This window comes from Typopeltis vanoorti, chromosome 16, assembly GCF_054136105.1.
Source record: "Typopeltis vanoorti isolate ZY-2024b chromosome 16, IOZ_Tvanoo_1.0, whole genome shotgun sequence".
Lineage (NCBI taxonomy): Eukaryota > Metazoa > Arthropoda > Arachnida > Uropygi > Thelyphonidae > Typopeltis > Typopeltis vanoorti.
The window spans coordinates 60,598,725-60,620,672 of NC_143564.1; the positions used below are offsets into that span (position 1 = coordinate 60,598,725).

At 37.0% G+C, this 21,948-nt stretch overlaps 1 protein-coding gene across 1 annotated transcript in view; it reads left to right on the forward strand.

Annotated features, from left to right (window-relative positions):
* The window catches only part of LOC150098057 (uncharacterized), a 345,306-nt gene that overhangs the window by 225,319 nt on the left and 98,039 nt on the right, over positions 1–21,948 (forward strand). The window contains exon 17 of the mRNA XM_090406364.1: positions 8,580–8,678. Within this exon, the coding sequence (XP_090262490.1) occupies positions 8,580–8,678 (99 nt within the window). The remainder of the gene's footprint in view (positions 1–8,579; positions 8,679–21,948) is intronic.

Below are 21,948 nucleotides of genomic sequence, written 5' to 3' on the forward strand. Positions count from 1 at the left end.
AATCCAGAGTAATTTAATAATAAGGTGGGACAGTTTTTGGCAACTCGTATAGGTAAATGACTTCTCCATTGCTTCCACCTTTAGTATCACCACCTCTGGATCTGGCTCCCACTGATGAGACCTCAATAAAGGTCGAAACCGGTTGGAAGTTTGGGTGATGAATAGCAATGCTGTAGCCCATGTAGTTTTAACTGATGTTTGGTTGTTGCTGTCACCCAGTTCCTGGGTGGTGGTGGGGGTAATTAATGGTAATGCTATAGCCCATGAAGTTAACTGAGGCACGGCTGTTGCTGTTACCTCTCAGATGACATATGAGCGGCTCTGCACGGTGGTGAGGTGAGTGAGCCTGCCATGGGGTAGAGCCAACGCTGAGAGTTCTTCTCAGTGGCAGGGTGAGTCTGTTACTGGGGGGAACAATGCTGAGTTTTTGGAGTTTGTCCTCTACTTGAACATTCAATAAAGGTCTAAACCAGTCTAGGTAGTGGCCCTTCCCTTAATGCATAGTATTATACATGTCCTCAAGGAGGTGTGCTTTGCATTAGAGGAGATACTAAGACAAGATGTGATGACTGCTTGGTCCATCTTTACCACGAGTTGCCTGAGTCCTGTAGATACTTCAGGTGCAAACTTTATTTGCTTACACTTCGATAAAGGATTAAACTAAATTGATTATATAGTCTAACCAAGTGGGGAAAAAACTTTCAACTGTTTGTATTAGTTGTGTTTATGTGTTATATACACATATATATAATGCACATTTAAATTACATATCATCTTTCCATACTTAATGGCAGTTGTTTAATGTCTTCAATCCAGATCACCAATGATTTTTCCATTTCTTCCTTTCATGTACCTCTTTTCTTAGAAATTATCATGGATTGCATTGGCTGAACTTTTCATGTGCTGCATAATGCAAACTTTATCTTTCATAATAGTTCTAACAGTCAATTATAGATCCCCAAAAATTATATTCTTGATTTAATCCTTTATCCAAGTATAAGCAAAGTTTGCACCTGAAGTATTATCAGGAGTGGGCAACTCGTATAAAGATGTGAAATCATTAGCTTCTTTATATAAATTGCCCAGTTCTGACAATACTTGAGGTGCAAACTTTGTTTGCTTACACTTGGATAAAGGATTAAACCAAGAATATAATTTCTTGGGATCTTTAATTGATAGTATAACCAAGTGGAAAAACTTCCAACAACAGTTCTAACAGTCAGTTCATTCATTTCATAAACTCATACAATGTCTGTGAACTTGTTCCCTTCTCTTATCACTGTGAATACATGTATTTATTCTCATCACTTTTATGTTTCTCAGACATATTTAGGGTTTATATATTGTTTTGAGTATGTACCACATAGGTTCGCTAACAAGACACAACTTGTGCTTAACGTAGAAACAACAAAATCATATTGGTTGCTATGAGCTCAGGATAATTAGAGGATGTTGCTAGTCTTAGTCGAACTACCACAGCCACTTATCCTTGAATCCACATAACTTGAATCGATGTTAGTTGGGGACTTACTGTATCTTCACAGTGAAGTTTACAAGTTAGTCATAGAATATAACTGTGTATTGCACAATTCTGTTGCATGTGGACCCTTTTTTGAAGGGTCAGTGTTTTGTGTAGAAATGTAAAGTTAGTCATTTTGGAATAAATAGATTACAAGCTGTGTACCACATTGATTGAACTGTACTCTGGGAAATAGATAAAACTAGGGATTTTGGAGGTGGTAGGAGTTGAAGTTTAGAGGGCATATATTGCTTAGGTTGCCAAGGTTCATATGATTACTTGTCTATTGAAGTATATGCTAACAAGTAAACACAAGGAAATTGTTATTCCTCTTTATAAGCCTTGATACGTTTACACCTGGATTACTATTCTCAGGTCTGGTCACCTACGTTTCTTGGGTATGAGGAAGCAGTAGAGGATCCAGAAGCAAGTAACCAAGATGGTGATGGTATATGGAATGCTCCTTATGTGAATATACATTGAGGATTTGTGGGTTGCAGAAGTTGGTTGACAGGTGAAAAAGAAGGGATATTATAGAAACATTTAAGTTACTTAAAGGGTTTTATGAAAGTTGGATTATAGTGCAGGGGAAATGTTTCAGCATTTGGCTAGAGTTGGCAGAACACGACATCATCCCCGGCAGTTGAGTAAGAGTGTAGTTAGCAGAGGTGAGGACTCAGTTTTTCACTTGGAGAATTGTTAATGAATGGAATGGATTGTGAGTGCTTTTTCTGTTAGTGGATTCAAGGAGAGGTTTGATAGATTCTGTGTGGATAGCTTGTGTCTCCTGTGATGAGTCTTTTGACTCCATGGAGATGCCTATACAATAATAATAATAATCATCAAGCTCAGCAATAAAAAAAAAAAAAAAAAAAAAAAACTCTAACTACAATATATATACATTATCTTCGAATTGTGCATCCTATTCAAGTTACAAAATTGAGAAGAAGGGGGGGTTGCATTGTGTTCTGAAACAACTTTCCATTTGAGAAGTCAAACACATTTACAGCCAACATTTAATACTTACTCTCTGGTAGTGAACCAATTCTTTACCTTACTATTCTTTTCCCAAATTAACATTCTGTAATTATTTATTACAGAATGTTATCAATGGGCTTCACAGATCAAAGCTTTTAATTGTGTTCAGCATATGAAATTGTGGGAAATAATGAAAATAATAGGTTTTGCCTAACAAATTATCTGGTTGATAGCTAACTTGTACAGTGAGCAAGAGTGTTGAATTAACTGATTGGCTTCAGGTTGGCAAGCGAGTTAGGTAATGATGCCTACTTTCTCCTTGCCTATTTAGTATCTATGCTGAGGACATCATGCATGTGGCATTAGATGAGCTTAAGACAGAAATTAGAGTAGGTGGTAGATTGATCAGTAATTTGAGGCATGTGATGATACAGTATACTCCTTTGTATTGACAAGGAAGAACTGGGACAAATCCTTGACAAAGTTAATGAGCTCAGTAAGAACAGAGGATTTCAGCTCAATCCTAGAGAGAGATTGTGATTCTCAAAGGAAACACAGACAGGGAAGCTCCTGAGAAACAAGTGAACCTCAATGGAGAAATGAATTGAGGAAGTCAGGAAGTTTGAGTACCTTGGATTCATTATGTCACATTTTAAGACAAGTCCTTCTCCACAGGAACAAAGTTGAGGATTCTGATGTAGCTGTTTTTCCAATAGTGACGTATGGATGTGAGACCTGGAACCTAAGGAAATCTGATGGGAAAAGGATTGCTGCTTTTGAGATGTGGTGTTACAGAAGGAGGCTGTTTAACTGAAAGACAAACGTATGGGTCCTAGAAATAATTAGTAGAACATTAAACGTTCCTTAAGGATATTGACAGAAGAAAGTTGAAATATTTTGGATACATTGAAAGGAGGATTTCTAACAAAACAGTAATAGAAGGTAAAGTTCCTGGAAAAAGAGAAAAGGGTAGATCTTGGATGATGCATCTGGAGTGACTGATCTTCAAAGAGTTGAAACCTCAAGAAAAGCATATCTTCCCTACTGAGAGGAATGCAATTCACCCAGAGAAATACCACCACCCTGCCTTTTTTTCCTTTTGAGGTGTGAAGTGGCTTTTGCCATGTTTCATCTCCAGAGTAGGGCTCCTGGTTTCTGTCCTCCCTTTCTTCTCACATGCAGAGTGATGGCCTTTCTGGGCATACTCATTATACCATTATCATTTGCAACTAGGGAGCCAGTTTCTGCTCCATTTGAGGGTACAGCAGTAAAATAGTTTTCTGCAAGCGGGTTGCCAAATATTGCATGGGACTAAACCCAATGGTATCACATTTGTTGGAGACTTCCCAATCAGCTGGCAAATAATCCTGCTGCTTACCCTGCCAGGTCATGCCTGGAGGGAGACCAGGTCAGTGGTATGCAGGAGTATGCAAATGACAGTACTCTTCATTCCTCTTCCTCATGCAATAAATCCTGCAGTACATACCCTAATGTTATATGCATCAAGATCTTCCATCAGTGACTTGAACACTGACCTCCTCAACATCCTGAAATGGAGTGAAGACAACTTAGTATGAGGGATGTCCAGAAAGTATCAGAAAGTTCCATTTTTAAATATTTTTTACTGCAGTGCTGCATTCGCAATGGTGCACATGTGTGCTGAGTTTGTTGATTCGTTAGCAAGGCGTTGGTGCCATTTTCAGACATTCTCGTAGTGCGTACGCTTCTTGATCTGTGTTTATAATGTCTAAGAAAATCGAATCGCCCGCCACATTGAAATTAGGTCAGTCATACGTTTCTTGAATGTGAGGAACGTTAAATCAGCTGAAATTCATCAACAAATTATTGAGGTTTATGAAGAACATGCAATGAGTGACGACTTCTCACCACCTTCGGCTAGGAACAATTCCACCATCCCCCATAGTCCTGACCTCGTGCCAAGTGACTTTCACCTGTTCAAACATCTGAAATCTTTCCTTGGTGGCCGGCAGTTTCAAGATGATGATGAGGTCAAAGAAGCTGTCAATAAGTGGTTTGCATCACAGGTGGCAACCTTCTACAACGAAGGTATACAACTTTTAGTGCCCCGTTATGATAAGTGCCCGAACAATGGTGGAAATTATGTAGAAAAGTAGGGAAAGATGTTCACTTCTTTAATTTCCAATAAAGTTTTTTGTAAGTATATTTTTGACAGCCCATCGGAACTTACTTTCTGGACGTATCTTGTAAATTTCAATCCAAAAAAAAACTCAAGCCTGCCTTATTACCTGCAAGAAAAATCCTACCTCATGCCCTCTCATTTTTGATAATATTCAGTTTCCTTTCAAGATCAATTTTCTCATTTTGGGTTGACTGTCACATCCAGTTTATTCTGGCACAAACATATTACTTACATAGCCTCTAAAAAACTTGGTGTTTTTTCTGTTCTAAATATTAGAACAGAAAAGAACACCAGCTTCTAACACTTTATAAGTCTCACACCTGTCCAACTTTGGAGTACTGTTCCCACATTTGGGGTAAAGCACCCAAGACCTCTCTAAGAATTCTTGATGATATTCAGAAGAGGGTAATCTGCTTGACAGATGATGACCCTTCAATCACTTTTATCATAGATGTTCTGTTTCAGTGCTGTGCCTGTTGTATAGGTATTTTCGTGGGCATTGCTCCTCTGAATTGGCTGCTACCATTCCTCCACTTTCTTCTAATCATAGAAGAGCTGGAGCAGCCACTGGCCAACACTGATACACTGTCAGCTTCATATGCACTGAACTAATACTTCTCATCAGCTGCCCTACATTCCATCCACCTCTATTCTTTGGAACAATCTCTCCTATACTGTTTTTCCTTTAAGAAACTTCCATACTTTTAGAAACATATCAACATTTTTTCCTTAATCACTTGCCCACACTGTAGTATAATGGGTCATGTGAGCTTTCATGTGTTGAGTCAACATAAAAAAAAATACAACAGGACCACCTTGCAAAGATTGGTGTGGCATATCACCAAATAATGGAGTGGCCATGCAGCATCTGATGATGTCCTATCAATAGACAGATAGATGAATTGTTTATGCTTCTCACCTTTGCTAGCATTTCTAATATTTCACAAGTACAACTTTAAATTTACACTTTACTCACTTGATCATTTATTTTTCTGTTATGCTACAATTCTTTGGTCTGACATTACAGTGTAATATATGAAGACACGCACACACACTGATTGTCCTCAAAATAAACATATCAACATGACCACTTGTACTCCTGTTAATTTTTCACTGCAGACATTTGGTCATGAAGTATAATGGCAGCTGCTCCATCTGCTTTTGATAACATCAGCTTCCATACTGCTGCAAGGTAGCCATGTTTGTTATTATTTGGGTATCAATCTATAACCACATATTGGCTAGCATCTTATAGCAATTTGATATGCAAAACTTTATACTTTGTGTGCATTATACATTCATGTTTTTCATTATTTATTAGATTGCAGTCATTTTTTTGTGATTTGTACATTGCATTATTTTACTTAAACGAAATGTGAAATTCTTTAAAAATATAACAAAGCAGACCTATATTTTTGCATTCAGGCACATTCTTATAGTTTGTATAGTATACAGTGATTTCTGCCTTCATGATGCAGTTATTGGTAAGGAATCCCATCATAAGTCAAGGACTGACATGTATGTATGTATAATGATTTCAACATCTCTATGGATTCTAAGACACACTAGCCATTATTTATGCAATGTCTATTATATCTCCCCTTAAAAAATTAATTTACTGACAGTGCATTTGCAACTCCTAGCAATCTTTTCTACTCATTCAGTACTCTTGAAGCAAAGTGTTCCATAAGTCATTCCGTTTTTTTTTTCTTGCCCGTCCTGTTGTCTATTAGAAATTTTCATTTGCATGATCCTGTAAAATTCCTTTAGTAATGTTTCTGTCATATTGTTGAATTGTGATAGATTATGCATCTTAGAAATTCCAATTTTATCACAGTTCAACATGAGTTTCCCGACAAACAGGAAAATAAGCACATATGCTTGCCTCTGGGTAATATATGAACGCCGTCTATAATGTATAATTAACACTAAGATAGAAGTGAAGAAATATTTAATATGAAAAATATGTGAGACTTAACCTGCTTTGCAGGAAGTCTAATAGAGAAATTTATTTAAGGTATTAATTTATTTAAAGTATCCCATTTCATGTATTATAAGAAAGCAAAGTGTATAAGCTAAGGTCCAAGGGTCACATTTTAGCCGTCCAGAATAACGTATGGCCGGAGGGAAAGTGAAGTTATACGAAAAGGAAGCTAGAACGCTTTCTAGGAAAACACGCCATGCGCACGTGGAGGAGCACGGTAAACAACATGGCAAAGTGCGCAAATCTCCGAGATTGAAGCAGGCAATATAAACGCCAATCCCTCCACCACCCACACACACACACACATGAGGCTCTTTGTTCCTGTTTCCTAACTTCACGGACGTTGGCTCTCGGTCTCTGCCAGCAGAGAAGATTCTAGGCTGGCCGTGGAAGTTATGAGTCATCTGCCGTAGCATGCGAGTTAGGGCTAGCTATTTCCTCAGACCAGGATAGCTATGCTATATCGTGCAACGGTAATACAGATGTGTGCCTGTGATACTAGTGAAAGTCCTGAGCGGCACATAGCCTTTCCAATTCGGAGAATTGTAGACCTTAAAGGAGCCTTAATGTTCAGACAAGGCTGAAGAAAGAACTGAAAGTCATTCCAGGAACAGTAATGTAGATTGTCATATTCTGATTTCCAGTTGAAGATTTGTGTGCGAATTCTCTAGGATATTTTGTGTAATGGACTTATTGTAAAGAACTTTAGGAACTATCCCTATTTTAGCATTGACCTGTCCCTGTTTGAGAAATGTCTCCCTAGAAGGGATTTGTATAAGAGATGATTGTGAAATATAACTAGTGACCATGTGAGTGATAAAGGATAGGCTACATAAGCTAGAAGTTTGTTAAATTATACATAGAAGTGGTCCAAGTAATTTGTTCATGTATTGTAATGTTAATATTAAAATAGAGATCTTGCTAGCAACACAATATAGTTAACCATGCATTTATATTTTCTCATGTATAATTTCTTGATTTAATAAATATATGTCATGGCAGTTGCCTGAGTCCAGCTTGTTATATGAATTCAAATAGCCACTCATAAAATTACCATCGAACCTAGCGGGAGGGACGAGTATAATTTGATATTTAGAGCCACGACTGCATGCAAAGATAAAGAGAACAGGAATTAGTTTATTTATTATTAGAAGTTTATTACTGTGTATCACTCTGAGAGAGCCACCTTGGATAAGAGTCTCGTCTATCCTCAATATTGGCTGGCGCAGTTAAAATATAAATTTGTCAATACTTACCAGGTGAACTGTCTCAGAGAATAAGATTAATGGCAGCGTTCCATACTTGGATAAAGCCCTAGTCATTAAATAAGTTACACGTGACTAAACTTTAGAGCGGCCTAAATTTTAGCTTGTTTAAAGAAAGGGAAAATTTGTATGAATGAGTAGGGTATACATAACTAACAAGAGTAGATAAAGGTAATATAGTAAAAGAATATGCAACGCACATACAGGATAGGGTACATAACAATATCCTATTTTGTTCTGTCCATCAACCAAATTTTTCTTGTCTTCCTCTGAACCATTTTCACTTCTCTGTGTACACACACACACATGTAACCAAATCTGAATAGAACCAAATGTGACAAATGTATTTCAACAATCCATGTGATCCTTTGTGCTGTTCTGTCCACTTTTACAATATATTCCCAGAATGTAATAATTTCTTGGGTGAGAAAAAAAAAAATCTTTCACTCAGACTATAATATTGAACAGTAATAAATTTCAATCATTGCATCAGTTTTCACGATGACGCTGTAGACATCATTATTGTAGCATTAACTCTCACTGTAACGAACTAAGAGTCCAGACAGTTTGATCTCTGCTAAATTTGCTGTAGTGAAAGTGACTTTATTTAAAAAAATAAAATTAATTTAATTATCTCCTTTAAATAAATATTTTTGAATGATACTTTTTCAGCTCAGGACTTAAGATCAAGTTCCAACCAAATGATGATATCTTTTGAGTCGAAGTATCCAAAATCACAGACTGCATTAAAAGCAGGTGTTAAAATATTCAGTAAGTATATTTTATCGTTTAGACTTTATTAAGATATACTTAATAATGGGGAGTGTGGATGTGGCGTTTGCATACCACGGCGCTTGGTCGCACGAAGGAAGACTTGATTTCGAGTCTTGTCGGCAACTAGAAGAAATTTTTCTACGCCTTTTTGCGACCAGTTCCCGGGTTAATCGATCTCTGGCATGGGCAGGCGGGTTTTTTTGTCCCGGAAACTCAAGAAAATTGACCATAGAACCCACACTATTTCAGACAATTAAATATATTGTGTTAGGGTTAGGAACCGCGAGATGGCAGCACTTGTTGGGCCATTCTCTTCACTGCGTGCCGCTTAATTAGTGATAGCCGTGGGACAGCTATCTCTGACTGGGTACCAGTGGAGATTGAACTGCCCACTCAGTCTCCAAAAGTTAGATAGGGCTAAATGGCCTCGCCTACTCCCGATATACGGGAATAAAAAGATGTGAGCGGATAAGATATACATGTAAGTAAACTAATATCTCAATTATCTAACCCTCATATTTGAAAATTTCCTGTTATAAAATAGAGTACATGCTTTATAGCAAGTTACTTTGGTATCTGTCTAATGACAAGAACTCCTAGCACTGTCAACAGAGCCTTAATTCATTAGAATGTCAGCTCCATCAGTGTTGAGATTTCTGTTGCTCTAAGCTTGTTCCATCAAAGATGCTCATTTGGATTTATCTAGTGCTGTTAGAGATAAAGTGAACAGTGTGGTGTGTAATCTTATGCTCCTCAATTCATTCCAAATGATTATTAGCTTTTCTCCAAATTTTCCCTCCCAAAATATTTCTGTATGTTTGTCAATCATTTCCTACTCTGCTATTTAGATCTCCAACAAGGACCAACTTTTCCTTTTTCATTGTATCAGTTGCTTTCTCTAAAACCTCAAAAAAATTCCCCTACTTCTATTTTAGTAGAACCTTCTGTGGAACCATAGGCACAAACAAGTCTCATTGTCCAGTTCCCCATTCTGATATTGCCTGCCAGTCAAAAAGATTAGCCTCATATTTAGAGTTCAATTCTATAGCTACTCCTTCTTTTCGCAGATTGTAATTGCCTGAATATAACATTTTGTATTTATTGCTTAGAAAGATCTCACCAGTTTTGTCTTTTTTGTTTCAATCATCCCTATCATGTCAATCTAGTACTTATCCAATTCTTCTGCTACTTCCATTTCTTTGCCATTCAGGCTTCTTATGTTGATAGTACCGATCTTCTGGTGATGTTGAGTTGGGGTGTATTTTCACATTTGTTCCAGTAGCTGACTTTTCACTGTTCACTCTGTTTCCCTGGCAAAAAACAACGGGGGGGGGGGGTCTTGTTTAACCGGGCAATACCCCATGTGGCATGAAATTCTCATGTATATCATTTTACATTGTGATTTAAGCCAATAGAATACAATTTGGTCGTCTAAATCCCAAAAATCCAGCACATCCTCATTTGTTCAGTATCCAGGTAGATACCTAACAGGATGCACCACAAGAAAGTGAGGATTAGACTGTAATGATATGTGTCTAATGTAACAAAGGCTGTTATTTGCCTATAATGTAAGCCTGTTTGGTTACCGGCTATTGTAATATCTTTATTCTAATTAGCTGTGTGCTTTTGCTTTCGTAACCTTTCTTGCATATTCTGTTGCATACTATGTTTATCCACCTTTCATATTTACTAGTCGTATGCCTATGAACACTGGGAAATTTATTTGTTAAGAGTGCTCCACCAATATTTCTATATCGGCATACTCAGTAATACATCCGGTAGATCTCTCTCTCTTACTAGCATATATTCCTTCAATAAAGTTTACATAAGCAGTCGTGGTTCTTAAGTACTTATTTGGGGTTGGGTTCGAGGTTATATCGTAGTGTGTAGTGTTCATGCAAGCTCCTGATAAGATAAGTATTATTTTCAGTTATCGTTGATAAAATTTACTTAATATTGCGTAGTTTTGTTTGCCTTGCGTATTTCAGCGCGTCTGTTTGTGTGTTTTTGGTGTGTTATAACTTATTATTTGATAAAACACGTTGCAATAATTATGGCAGCTGTATGAAGGAAAATGGTGGCCAGTAATGATGGTTTGCCATCTTTATCAAAGAACGGTAGTTTAAAAGAAATGAGTCAGTGTACTAGCTGTGAAATGTACGCTTTGCGGAGTGTGGTCGAAGTGTGGATAGATGATGATAAAGGATTGAATGTGTGTAGAAAATGTAGGGAGAATGAGGAATTGAAGTGTATTTCGGATCGTGAGTGTGATATTTTTGTCAAACTTCAGAATGAAGAAAATAGCGATATGACAAGAAACGGCAAGGTTGTACATGAGAATTATGAGAGTGTGAATGATAGTATTAATGGTTTCTCAGAGAATAAAAAAGATGAGATAGATGCATTGAGTGAGATCGCGTTGTTGAATGGTGCGATAGAACGGGCAAAACAGCAGCTAGAGTGCATGAACAAAAGTCGACTGAATGAACCAACCAATAATAAAAGGTATGACAGGAAAAATAGGCGTATGAATGTGAACATGAACAAAATGAAGGATAGAGTGCTGTATGGAGACTCGTTAGTACGAGGTGTGTTAGTAGAGGATTTGACAAAATCGTACCAACCTGGTGCGACCATAAAGGATGTAACTGAATCTATTAGAGAGCAAAAGGAAAGAGTGAAAGAAATGATTGTTGTGGCAGGTACGAATGATTTGAAAGGAGATAAAATGGAAATGATAGAAGACCTGAATGAATTGTTTGAGGTAGCAAAAGAAAAGAGTGAGAGAGTTAGAATGATTAGTCTTTTGCCACGGTATGACAGTGAAATGCTTAAAAGGAGGGCCATAATTGCGAATGACTTTATGCGTGGGTTATGTATGACGAGTGGTGTGGAATTTGTGGACGTGTGGAGTGAGTTTGATGGGCGAAAGGATCTGTATAAGATGGATGGCTTGCATTTGAATGGTTACGGTGTAAGAAGACTTGAGAAAATGTTGCTGAATGTAGTGGATGTGCAAATTCAGGGAAACTAGATTTGATAAGGGGGAGGAGTAGATATACAGTTCTTAGGGAGGCAGTTGAATGTATGAATGAATATAATATGCTAGAGCAAATAAGAACAACAAACCAGAGTGGGATAGTTAATATAAGGCATCAAGGTAGGGCTGGGGCAAATGGGGGTCTTAAATTCATGTACACTAATACTAGGAGTATTAGGAACAAGAAGGAAGAGTTTTTGGCCATGGTTGGCACTTCCAGACCACAGGTTATTGGTATTAGTGAAACATGGCTGACTGTAGATGATATAGCTAGTGGGATTGAATGTGATGGGTATAGTATGTTCAGGAATGACAGAGAGAATAAAATGGGGGGAGGAGTATTGTTGATGATAGCTGATGAGCTACAGCCAAGGAGAATAGAAGTTGAATTGCAGGATAGAGAAAAGAGCACATTTGAGGCCATTTGGTGTGAGATTATGGCTAGCAGAACTAAATATACAATTGGGTGCTGCTATAGACCAGGTGATGGAAAAGATGGTGGTGACAGTATGCACAAGCAACTAGAAGAAATGAGTGGAAGGAGGGTGATTATTATGGGAGATTTCAACTATGGCCGCATTGATTGGAGTGAGGAGAGGACACACGGGAGGAAGGAATTGGATTTTATGTGGTTATTAAGGGATAACTATCTGCGACAGCATGTAATGGAAAATACTAGGGGTCAGAGAGTGCTTGACCTAGTAATTACATCTGAGGATTTGGCTGTAACAAATATGACCACATTGCCACCAATCGGTGAGAGTGATCATAGGGTCTTGACTTGAGAGGTGGCTAAAGGTGTAGAATTTTCAATTAAGACAGGGTACATGTGGAATTATCGGGCTGAAAAGTATGACAAGCTTAGGAGTTTGATTGGTTCAGTGCCATGGCATGTACAACTGCAAGGACTAGAAGTTGATAGTGCATGGGAGGTAGTTAAGAAGTGCTTGCATGAAGCAATGGCTGACTGTATACCTAGAGTCCGAATAATAAATCAAGTAGCGGTTAAATGGATGAATAACACCATTAAGCTTGAGCTGCAAAAAAAGAAACAACTATGGAGGGAATTTAAGGAGAAAGGTGACCAGCAGGCACACGAACGGTATAAAGTGCAGGCCAGAAGGGTGACGAGTGTGGTAAGAAAAGCAAAAAAGGAGTACGAAAGAACATTGGCCATGCAGGCTAACGAGAATCCCAAACAGTTTTTTAGATATGTAGCAAGTAAAAGGAAAAATGTAGATGGCAGAATGATTTTAAAGAATGCCGATGGTAGGGAGGTAACTGAATCAGTTGAGATAGCTGAGTTACTGAGTGAGCACTTTGCAAGATTATATCATCCAGGTGGTGACATTGCAGAAACGAATAAACCAGTAGATTATACGAGAATTGTGGTGAATGAAGTGGAGGTGAGTATATTGCATAACCTTAATGTCAATACATCTGTGGGATTGGATGGTATACCAGCTCGTGTAGTACGAGAAGCAGCTAAAGAATTGTCAGTACCCTTGACCATTTTGTTTAATTTGAGTCTCGGGTCTGGGTTAGTCCCGAGCGGGTGGAAGGAGGGGAAAATAGTTCCACTGCATAAAGGTGGTTCCAAGACTGCTGTTGTAAATTACCGACCAATTAGCATATCAGGAATCATTGTCAAGGTCTTAGAGAAATTAGTCAAGAAAAGAATACAGGATTGGATAGATGAAAATGGGATATTGTATGGGGGACAACATGGTTTTGTGAAGGGTAGATCATGCCTCAGTAACTTGCTCACGTTTTATTACACAGTGACGGCTGAACTGGATAGGGGTAATGGGTTTCCAGTGATACTACTGGACCTAGCCAAGGCCTTTGACAGGATACCACATGGAACCCTAATCAGTAAACTGGAGCAGATGGGGATAGATATAGGGTTGGTAAGATGGATAGGAGGGTGGTTGAAGGAGAGATACCAGAGAGTGGTTTATTCAGGAGTGGAGTCAAAAAGACGTCTTGTGACCAGTGGAGTGCCGCAGGGCTCTGTTCTTGGACCACTGCTTTTCAATTTGTTCATCAATGATATTGGAAAGGATTTGAGAGGAAGTGTTCACTTGTTTGCTGATGATGCAAAGTTGGGTAGAGCAATTGTGAGTGCACAGGATGTTAAAATTTTACAGGATGATTTGGATAGTTTGGAGAACTGGGCTAGGAAAAATGGATGTCAGTTTAATGTGGCAAAGTGTAAGGTTATGCACTTTGGGGTGAAAAGAATAGCAGCAGTATATCGCATTGGTGGAACTGTACTCCAGGAGATTGATGAGGCCAGGGATTTGGGAGTGCTGGTGGATAGGGAGTTGAAGTTTAGGGGGCACATTGCAAAAGTGACTAAAACAGCTCACCAAATCACTTGGCTTATGAAAAATACTTTAACATGCAGAGACAAACAAGTTGTTGTTCCTCTGTATCGAGCCTTGATAAGACCCGATCTGGACCTCTGTGCCCAGTTATGGGCACCAGGGTTTCTTCTTGATGGGGAGGAAGTGGAGAGGGTCCAGAGACGAGTGACCAAGATGATAGCAGGTTTGTGGAATGAACCTTATGAGAATAGGTTGAGGATTTGTGGGTTGCAGAAATTGGACGATAGGCAAAGGAGGGGTGATATGATTGAGACATTCAAATTACTGAAGGGTTTTTATATGATTGATCCAGAAGATATTTTTGAAAATATGACTGGTGGTGGGAGGACTAGGGGCCATGCATGGAAGCTGGGCAAGAGTGTGGTTGACAAGGGTGTTAGAGCTAGGTTTTTTACTTGGAGTGTGGTGAATGAGTGGAATAAGCTTCCAGAGTCTGTTGTGGGTGCTACGACCGTGAATGAGTTCAAGGCAAGATATGATAGATACTGTGTGAATGTTGAATAGTTGTTCCAGACATGATGTTAGGGCCTCCCTCGATGAGTCTGTCGACTCCTTGGAGTTTCCCGGAACAATAATAATAATAATTTAAACTGCACTTTTGATGCCTTAGTTCTTTCCCACTTACAGAACTGGTTTATTTAGGAACAGTGCATTGTAAAATAAAAGTTCAGGCAGCACTCTATTGACATATAATTAAAACACATTTATTTACATTAATAACAAAGTGCATTAATTAAACAATAGAGAGGTTACTCTCTCTACCTATCTATTATACTTTTAGCATAAAGAAACAAACTTTCCCTTTTCTATACTAAATGACTATACAATATAATTACTTCTCTGCTTATTAAATCAAATTGTTGAAACTAATTTACTCTCAACGAGGTTAGCTAGCTATGCGAAGTTATCTCACAAATTATATTCCAATTAATAACAAATCAGAGGACTCTCTTATAGGCACTTCTTATTACTATTTCTTATCAGTCCATCTATGACATATCTCATAGATTTCAAAAGGAATGTACAATAAAATATGGAACAAACTTACAGAGGCTCTGTGTCACACAGTCATCCAAATGTCCTGCACTAAAGTTCCTATGCTTCTCCTTTCATTTCGGGCCTCAGGCTTCCATCTGGAGAGTCTTGCTTCAGGGGTTGTTTTGTCAGAATATTGGCGGGCTTTGGACTGCAATTTTCCGATACTCGAAAAGCTCATCCAAGAAGTTTCAGCATACAGGCTTGAAGATCGCTCTGCGGCTTTTGGCTTCGGTTGACATCTGACCGACACTGCCTCGGGTATTTACATCGGCTGTTCTCTCGTTATTTCCATTCTTCTCCTCTGGATCCTACTTCGGGAACTTCTGCCTCTAACTGCCATCTTTTCTGCTACTCACTGCAGACCCTGATAACTCCCGATGTTCGGCTCAGTCCCTTTTTTATTTCACTTTCTCTGGGACCTTGCATGAAGGGTTGTAACCCCCGAAAAATTCAGCACAACTCCTTGATCTTCTGTTAAGACCGACCTGTTCTTTCTTCTCCTCTGTGCACTCCTTCCATCCTATCTTGTCAGGCAGCGAAAACTTGTCTGAATGTTGCCGATCTCTCTTTGACACTAACTTTGAAGGTGTTTATATGCAGAGCTCGCAAACAACTTTCTCATACACTTAAATCGTAAACAACTTTCTTGTGCCTTTATACATAGCTATTATACAAAATTCCACTGGCAAAGCATTGTCTTTGTTTTTTACATTCTAGAAATTTTTCTTAAAGCAGTAAGTACAGTCAATTCTCATAGGGTTATTTACATTAATATTTAGCATAAAATATATAGAGACATACAAGGTTATTTTTGTAACAATCTCATGAGACTTGACCTGTAAAAATCAATGTAATGCTTTGGTATTTCCAAGCTACATATAAAGTTTTACAGCATTAGGTCAGAAGCCCTGGTCAATTCTCTGCATTCCTTTAAAGGCTATGTGGAGGTCTCCTCTCAGTTATACATCTTTGAACCTTAAGCACCCTGCAAACAAAATGCTATACTAGATTTTGAAATGGCCAAACCACTTTGTTTTTAGATAATTTGCTCTGCAAATATCTTTCACAAATTATACATATTAATTTGCTCCTATTGTTTTTGATTTTACCCATTGTGTGCCTCTGATATATTCTTCTCTTCAAGTTCTTTCTTTATTTAACTGTAATTTTAAAACCTTTATGCATTATGAATTAATATTCCCACTAACCAAAAGTGAGCAGTTACTTTTTTAATTGTAACAGGCTTTTATTCTTTCTCACTTTTTAAATTATAGTTTGACCAGAATATAAAAATGTTATATAAAAATTATAATTGACATTATTAAAAACATGCTAGCACAAAGGAAACAACCTGAACTAGTTTTGTGACGTAAGTGTTTGAAAAACTGCTTTATAATCACAGAAGTTTTACATTTGCAGATTGGAAAACAAGCAATGAATTCTTAAAATATTTTTATCATTACTATTGTAATTACTTGTAATGTGTACAAACATCAAAATGGGAAATTGAACAGTGAGATTTATTTGTACCTATGGTCCAACACAAGGTTCTAAGGATAAAGTGGAAGAATTTTTCCAAAACATTAGAGAAGTTAGCTTATGTAAAGTAAAAGGAAAAGTTGGAGTTCTAAACAATAGAGTAGGAAATGAATCCCTGACATGGAAATACCTGGAGAAAATTCAGAGAAAAGGGCAAAGCTAATAATAATGGTAAGTGCCTGCTGGATATTTCTGTTTAGAACATGGATTATTTATCATTAACACCATCATAAAGATGTGCATAAATTCAGACAAAGAAAAGACACAAGAAATATATCTTCACTATATTATTTGTTATTCATAGTAATAACTTCATACTGTGATATGAAAATATACAGTGGATTTGAAAGAGAAAAGTGAATGCCATTTTGGTATTCAGGAAAAAATGAATATCATTTTTATTCTGAAATAAACTGATTTAGCTAAAGAGGCATCTGTAAAATTGTCTGCAAAGATACAAAGTTCAGTGGTGGATTCCAGAAGTTGGTAGTCATGAAAAAGAAGAAACTTCTTAGGAAGTTTCTTCTTTTTCATGAGACAATAAATATTATTCTTCTGAGAGAATACACAGAAAAATTTAAAGCAAAGATCTTAGCAAAAGTCATGGGAAGACTGGTAAGAATGTAGAAAATGTTATAGATTCTATTAAACAAAGCTTAGAAATGAAAGAAAGAATACTGTTGCATCAGATGATAATGATGACAGGAAAACTGAAGATAAAGATATTCTACATGTTTGAACTAATTAATTTGAAAGATAATTAAATGAAGCTAAGTTAAAATGATGCTATCAAGTGTGCACAATACTTGAGTTAGAAAATCATAAGTATGAAATGTGGAAATTCAGCTAGAGTAGATAATATTCATCCAAGTGTATGCAAACAAAGTCTGGGTAGTGGCCCTTCTCTTAATGCATAGCATTATGCATGTCTGCAAGGAGATGTGCTTTGCATTATGTGAGATACTAAGACAAGTAGTGATGAGAGCTTGGTCCACCTTTACCACGAGTTGCCTCAGTCCTGAAAATACTTCAGGCACAAACTTTGTTTGCTTACACTTGGATGAAGGATTAAACTAAATTTATTATATTCTGAATATACAATAATGTAGAACATGCAACTGCATACAAAAATCATGTTAAGACTTATCGAAACATGTCTTAGCCATATTAGCATGTGCGGAGTATAAAAGCATAGCGTGTTGTGCTCATTTCCACAGTGCATAATTATCACTTCAGTTGTAAACTTGTGTCACCTACCACCCATTATTTTGTTAAAAATGGCAGAGCAACATGATATACCAGAATCCATGACTTGGAGAACCATTGGTCCGATTAGAAGCTAGACGAACACAGCAAGTTGTCGCTCAAGCGTGTTGTGATCTTAAAGCATAATTTTGCGACTCTGGAATCGCTTTCTGGAGATGGGAAATATTTGACAAGGTCACCCATCATCAACAATTCCAAGAGACTATCAGTAATTGTCATTACTTGCCAGAAGAAATCGAACAATTAATGCAACACAGATTCGAAGGGAACTTGCCGCAGCAAACAGGGAGGCTGCTATTGACACAGACAGTATGAAATTGTGTTCATGCCATAGGTTTATATGCTTAAAGACCAATGGTTTGCATTCCACTTACTGCAAATCACAAAAGAGCCTGAAGAATATGGGCACAGGAACGCCGCAATTGGACAATTGAGGATTTGGCTCATGTACTTTTTTTTGGTAACGAGGCCAGATTCAGTCTGTAACCAGATAACCGATTTATATTGATATGCCGTAAAAGTTGAACAAGATATAATCCACAGTTTGTTTGTGAAAGACCCGAACATCAAGGTGAGAGTTAGATGGTATAGGCTGGAATAAGTATAAGTGGCCATAGTGATCTCTATTTTATCAGAAATTATTGCTTAATAGCCGAAAGGTATTGCGATGAAGTTTTAGAACCTATAGTTCATCCATATGCTGCTGCAGTTAGCCAAGAATTGATTTTTATGGATGACAATGCTTGTCCACACCATGCAAATTTGTTAAAAGAGTGGTTTGAGGAAGAAGGTATTGAACGAATGGACTGGCCTGCCTGTTCACTGGATTGTAATGCAATCAAACATGCCTGGGATACTTTAGGTAGGCGTGTTTCTGATCAACTGGTGCCACCATGATCACTTCAAGAGCTCAAAATTGCTCTTCTCACACAAGAGTGGGGAAATAGCCCACAAGAACTATTTGATCATCCTATCCGGTCCGTGCAATCAAGATGTACTGCTGTTAATTGAGAGCAAATGCCCTATTAAAAATTAACAAAAGCGTTTTGGGATATTCTTGTTGTTGTTCTTGTTAAAATTATTTCATTCTATAATTTCATTACTTGCCAGAAGAAATCGAACAATTAATGCAACACAGATTCGAAGGGAACTTGCCGCAGCAAACAGGGAGGCTACTATCGACACAGACAGTGCAGCCACAAATTTATTACAAATTTGTAATAAATATTAATTTTTTTAAACAATATCTCATCAATTTCACCCTATTCATAAGTAAGAAATATTTATTCATGTGTAAAGTGCCCAATACAGTAATCACTCAATTAATGTGTTCTTTAAAACAGGTGCATTAATCGAAAACGCACTAATCGAATATAATAACCTATGGGAAAATGTATAATTCATTCCTCAGATTTCTTATTTGACCCTTAATTTTTTTTATAAAAGAATTAGGGTATGTCTCAGGGCCTAGTTAAAGGAAAACCATGAAGCTGAAAGACAATAAAACATATTCAGAATATAAATTTATTATTCTGCTTCTTAACAAAGAATTGAGCTAACTTAGTTTGGCAGGCATTCTGTTTCTTTTTTTTCATACAACTGACGGTATGGCCCTATTGCCTCTTCTACTACTTCTGCAAATTTTACTGCTTCTCTCTCCATCAGGGTCAGCCACTAAGCATTGCTGCTTAAAAGCTTCGATCGTACGAAAACTATTTTCAAATTGTTTCTGTGAAACCTCTTTGGGCTTGTCAATGATTAAATTTTCTTCATATTCTTCGAGATCTTCCCACTGTGCATCTAAATTTAGCAGGTCAGAATCACTCAACTTCTCAGAATGAGATTTAATTAACTTAGATTCATTTGAAAAGCCTCTAAAATGATTTGCACAATGTGGAAGAATGTGCTTCCAAATGGCTTGCATATTGCTAGCAGTAATTTCATTCGACTTTGCAACTTTATAACCAGGCTGAGATTTCTCTAATTTGGCTAGAAAAGTCTTGGAAGGCATTTGTTTCCAAAAAAAGGCCGGCTTCATCAACATTAAATATATGTTGATCACAATAGTTCCCTTCTTACACAATTTTCTTCAAAATCTCTGGATATCTCCTTATCTGCATTTTCAACTTTACCTGTGATTAGAACATTATGTACGCTATTTCTCTTTTTGAAATGCTCAAATCACCCAGCACTAATGTGGAATTCTTCTTTTCCATCATTGATAGCCCTTTCTTTCCAGGTTACAAAGAGAAAATGCTTTTGATTTAATTAGGCCAGTGTTTAGCGAGATCCATTTTTGGTTACAATCTTCGATCCATGTAAAAAGAAGTCTCTCTAATTCGATCATTCGAGTGCATGCATGATGAACTTGAAGCAGCCTTACCTTTCTCTTTGTATTCAGCTGTTGATTCACCCATTTTTGTGTTCTTGTCCTATCTTTGCTCTGGACTTGCCTTGTTCATTTACTTTATTATTTCAAGTTTTTATTCCGATCAGATGACTTTTTTGAATCATTTTCACTTCTATTTTTTGCTCACTAATTCTTTTACTCATGATTAAAGGTTAGGAAAATAATTTAAAATAAAAAAGTAAGAAAAAACAATTGCACAAGATATGATCAGCAAAATGCTATGTAAAGCAGACATAAATTTTGGCGGTAAATATGGAACATAGTGTACATGGAAATAGTGTAGTATGCCATTACGAAATAACTTTGTAAAATGTTTCAAATCAGTAACTAAATTATTTCATCCTGGTGAGTGATTTTTTAAAATAGTTAGCCATAAATAATGTATAGATCGAAAATTTTTAAAATCTGTAGCGTGTATTTTTAAGATGTATATAGGCACACTAATCGGAGGTGCATTAATTGAGGGATTGTCGTAGTTATAATTATTTGCAGAAATTTATAATTATCCAACAGAAACTAAAATATCCACTAATTGTTTTGAGCAGTGTAGTAGATAAATGTTAGGCAGGCTAGTGAAAAGCTTATGATGAAGTCTGGAATTGCTTTAAAAAAACTATTAAATGAAACAAGAAGTGACAGAACAGGAGTAAATAACATGCAGAAATATATGTATACAGGGATGAATATTCTGGACGTGCAGTGCACACCCATGAAATACCAGTTTCATCGATATTATATTTTTGCATTTATCCCTGTTCAAGACTCCCCTAATGTATATCCTGGATTCATGTGATTCTTAAAATTAAACACAATATACTAATGCTTAATGAAGAGTACACTTTTCGACACATAAACATTGCATCACATTTGCATTAATAGCCTGGGTGTGTGGTCACAAATATAGACACCTTTGAGCCCTTTAAATAGACGTGTAGATGGTGCAGTATGTCAAATTCTTAGCGAGCGTTCCAGTGATTTAAAACAGCCCAGGAGGTGAGGTATGTATGGTGTGCACCAAGACAATAGCACCCAGAACCATTCACGGCTGTGTTTGATTATTGTGTGAGGCAATCCAATTGAATGTTGTCATTTGTCATGAGTTGCTATTTTTGTTTTCTGAGTTTCATCTGTTTTATCTGTGTGAAGTGTGAACTGACATGTTTATGATCCAATATAGACAAGTTTTTAATATATATTTATAATTTTTATAAATAATTTATAACTTTTGCCCATATTTACGATGAGAAACAGTGTTGACGATGTACTGAATGTCCCGTTTTCTGCCAGAGCTTTTGCAAATTGTATGATTATAGTCAAATGAGGTTGGAACCTGTGTATAATAAGTAAAATGAGTTATTTCAGCTTTTCTTTGGTTCAATCCGGAAAAGAATAATTCCAAGTGATTACTTTTTCCGATTTCTGTGCGTATTGTATCACTGTATTTAAAAATCATATCAAAATTCAAATTATCCGTGTCTTTCTTTTGTAGCCAATGATAATCTAATTGCACCACAAAGCATAAACCCTTTGTGCATCTCAAATAATTGGTATGCATGTGAAGCATAACTATTGTTCATTTGACCT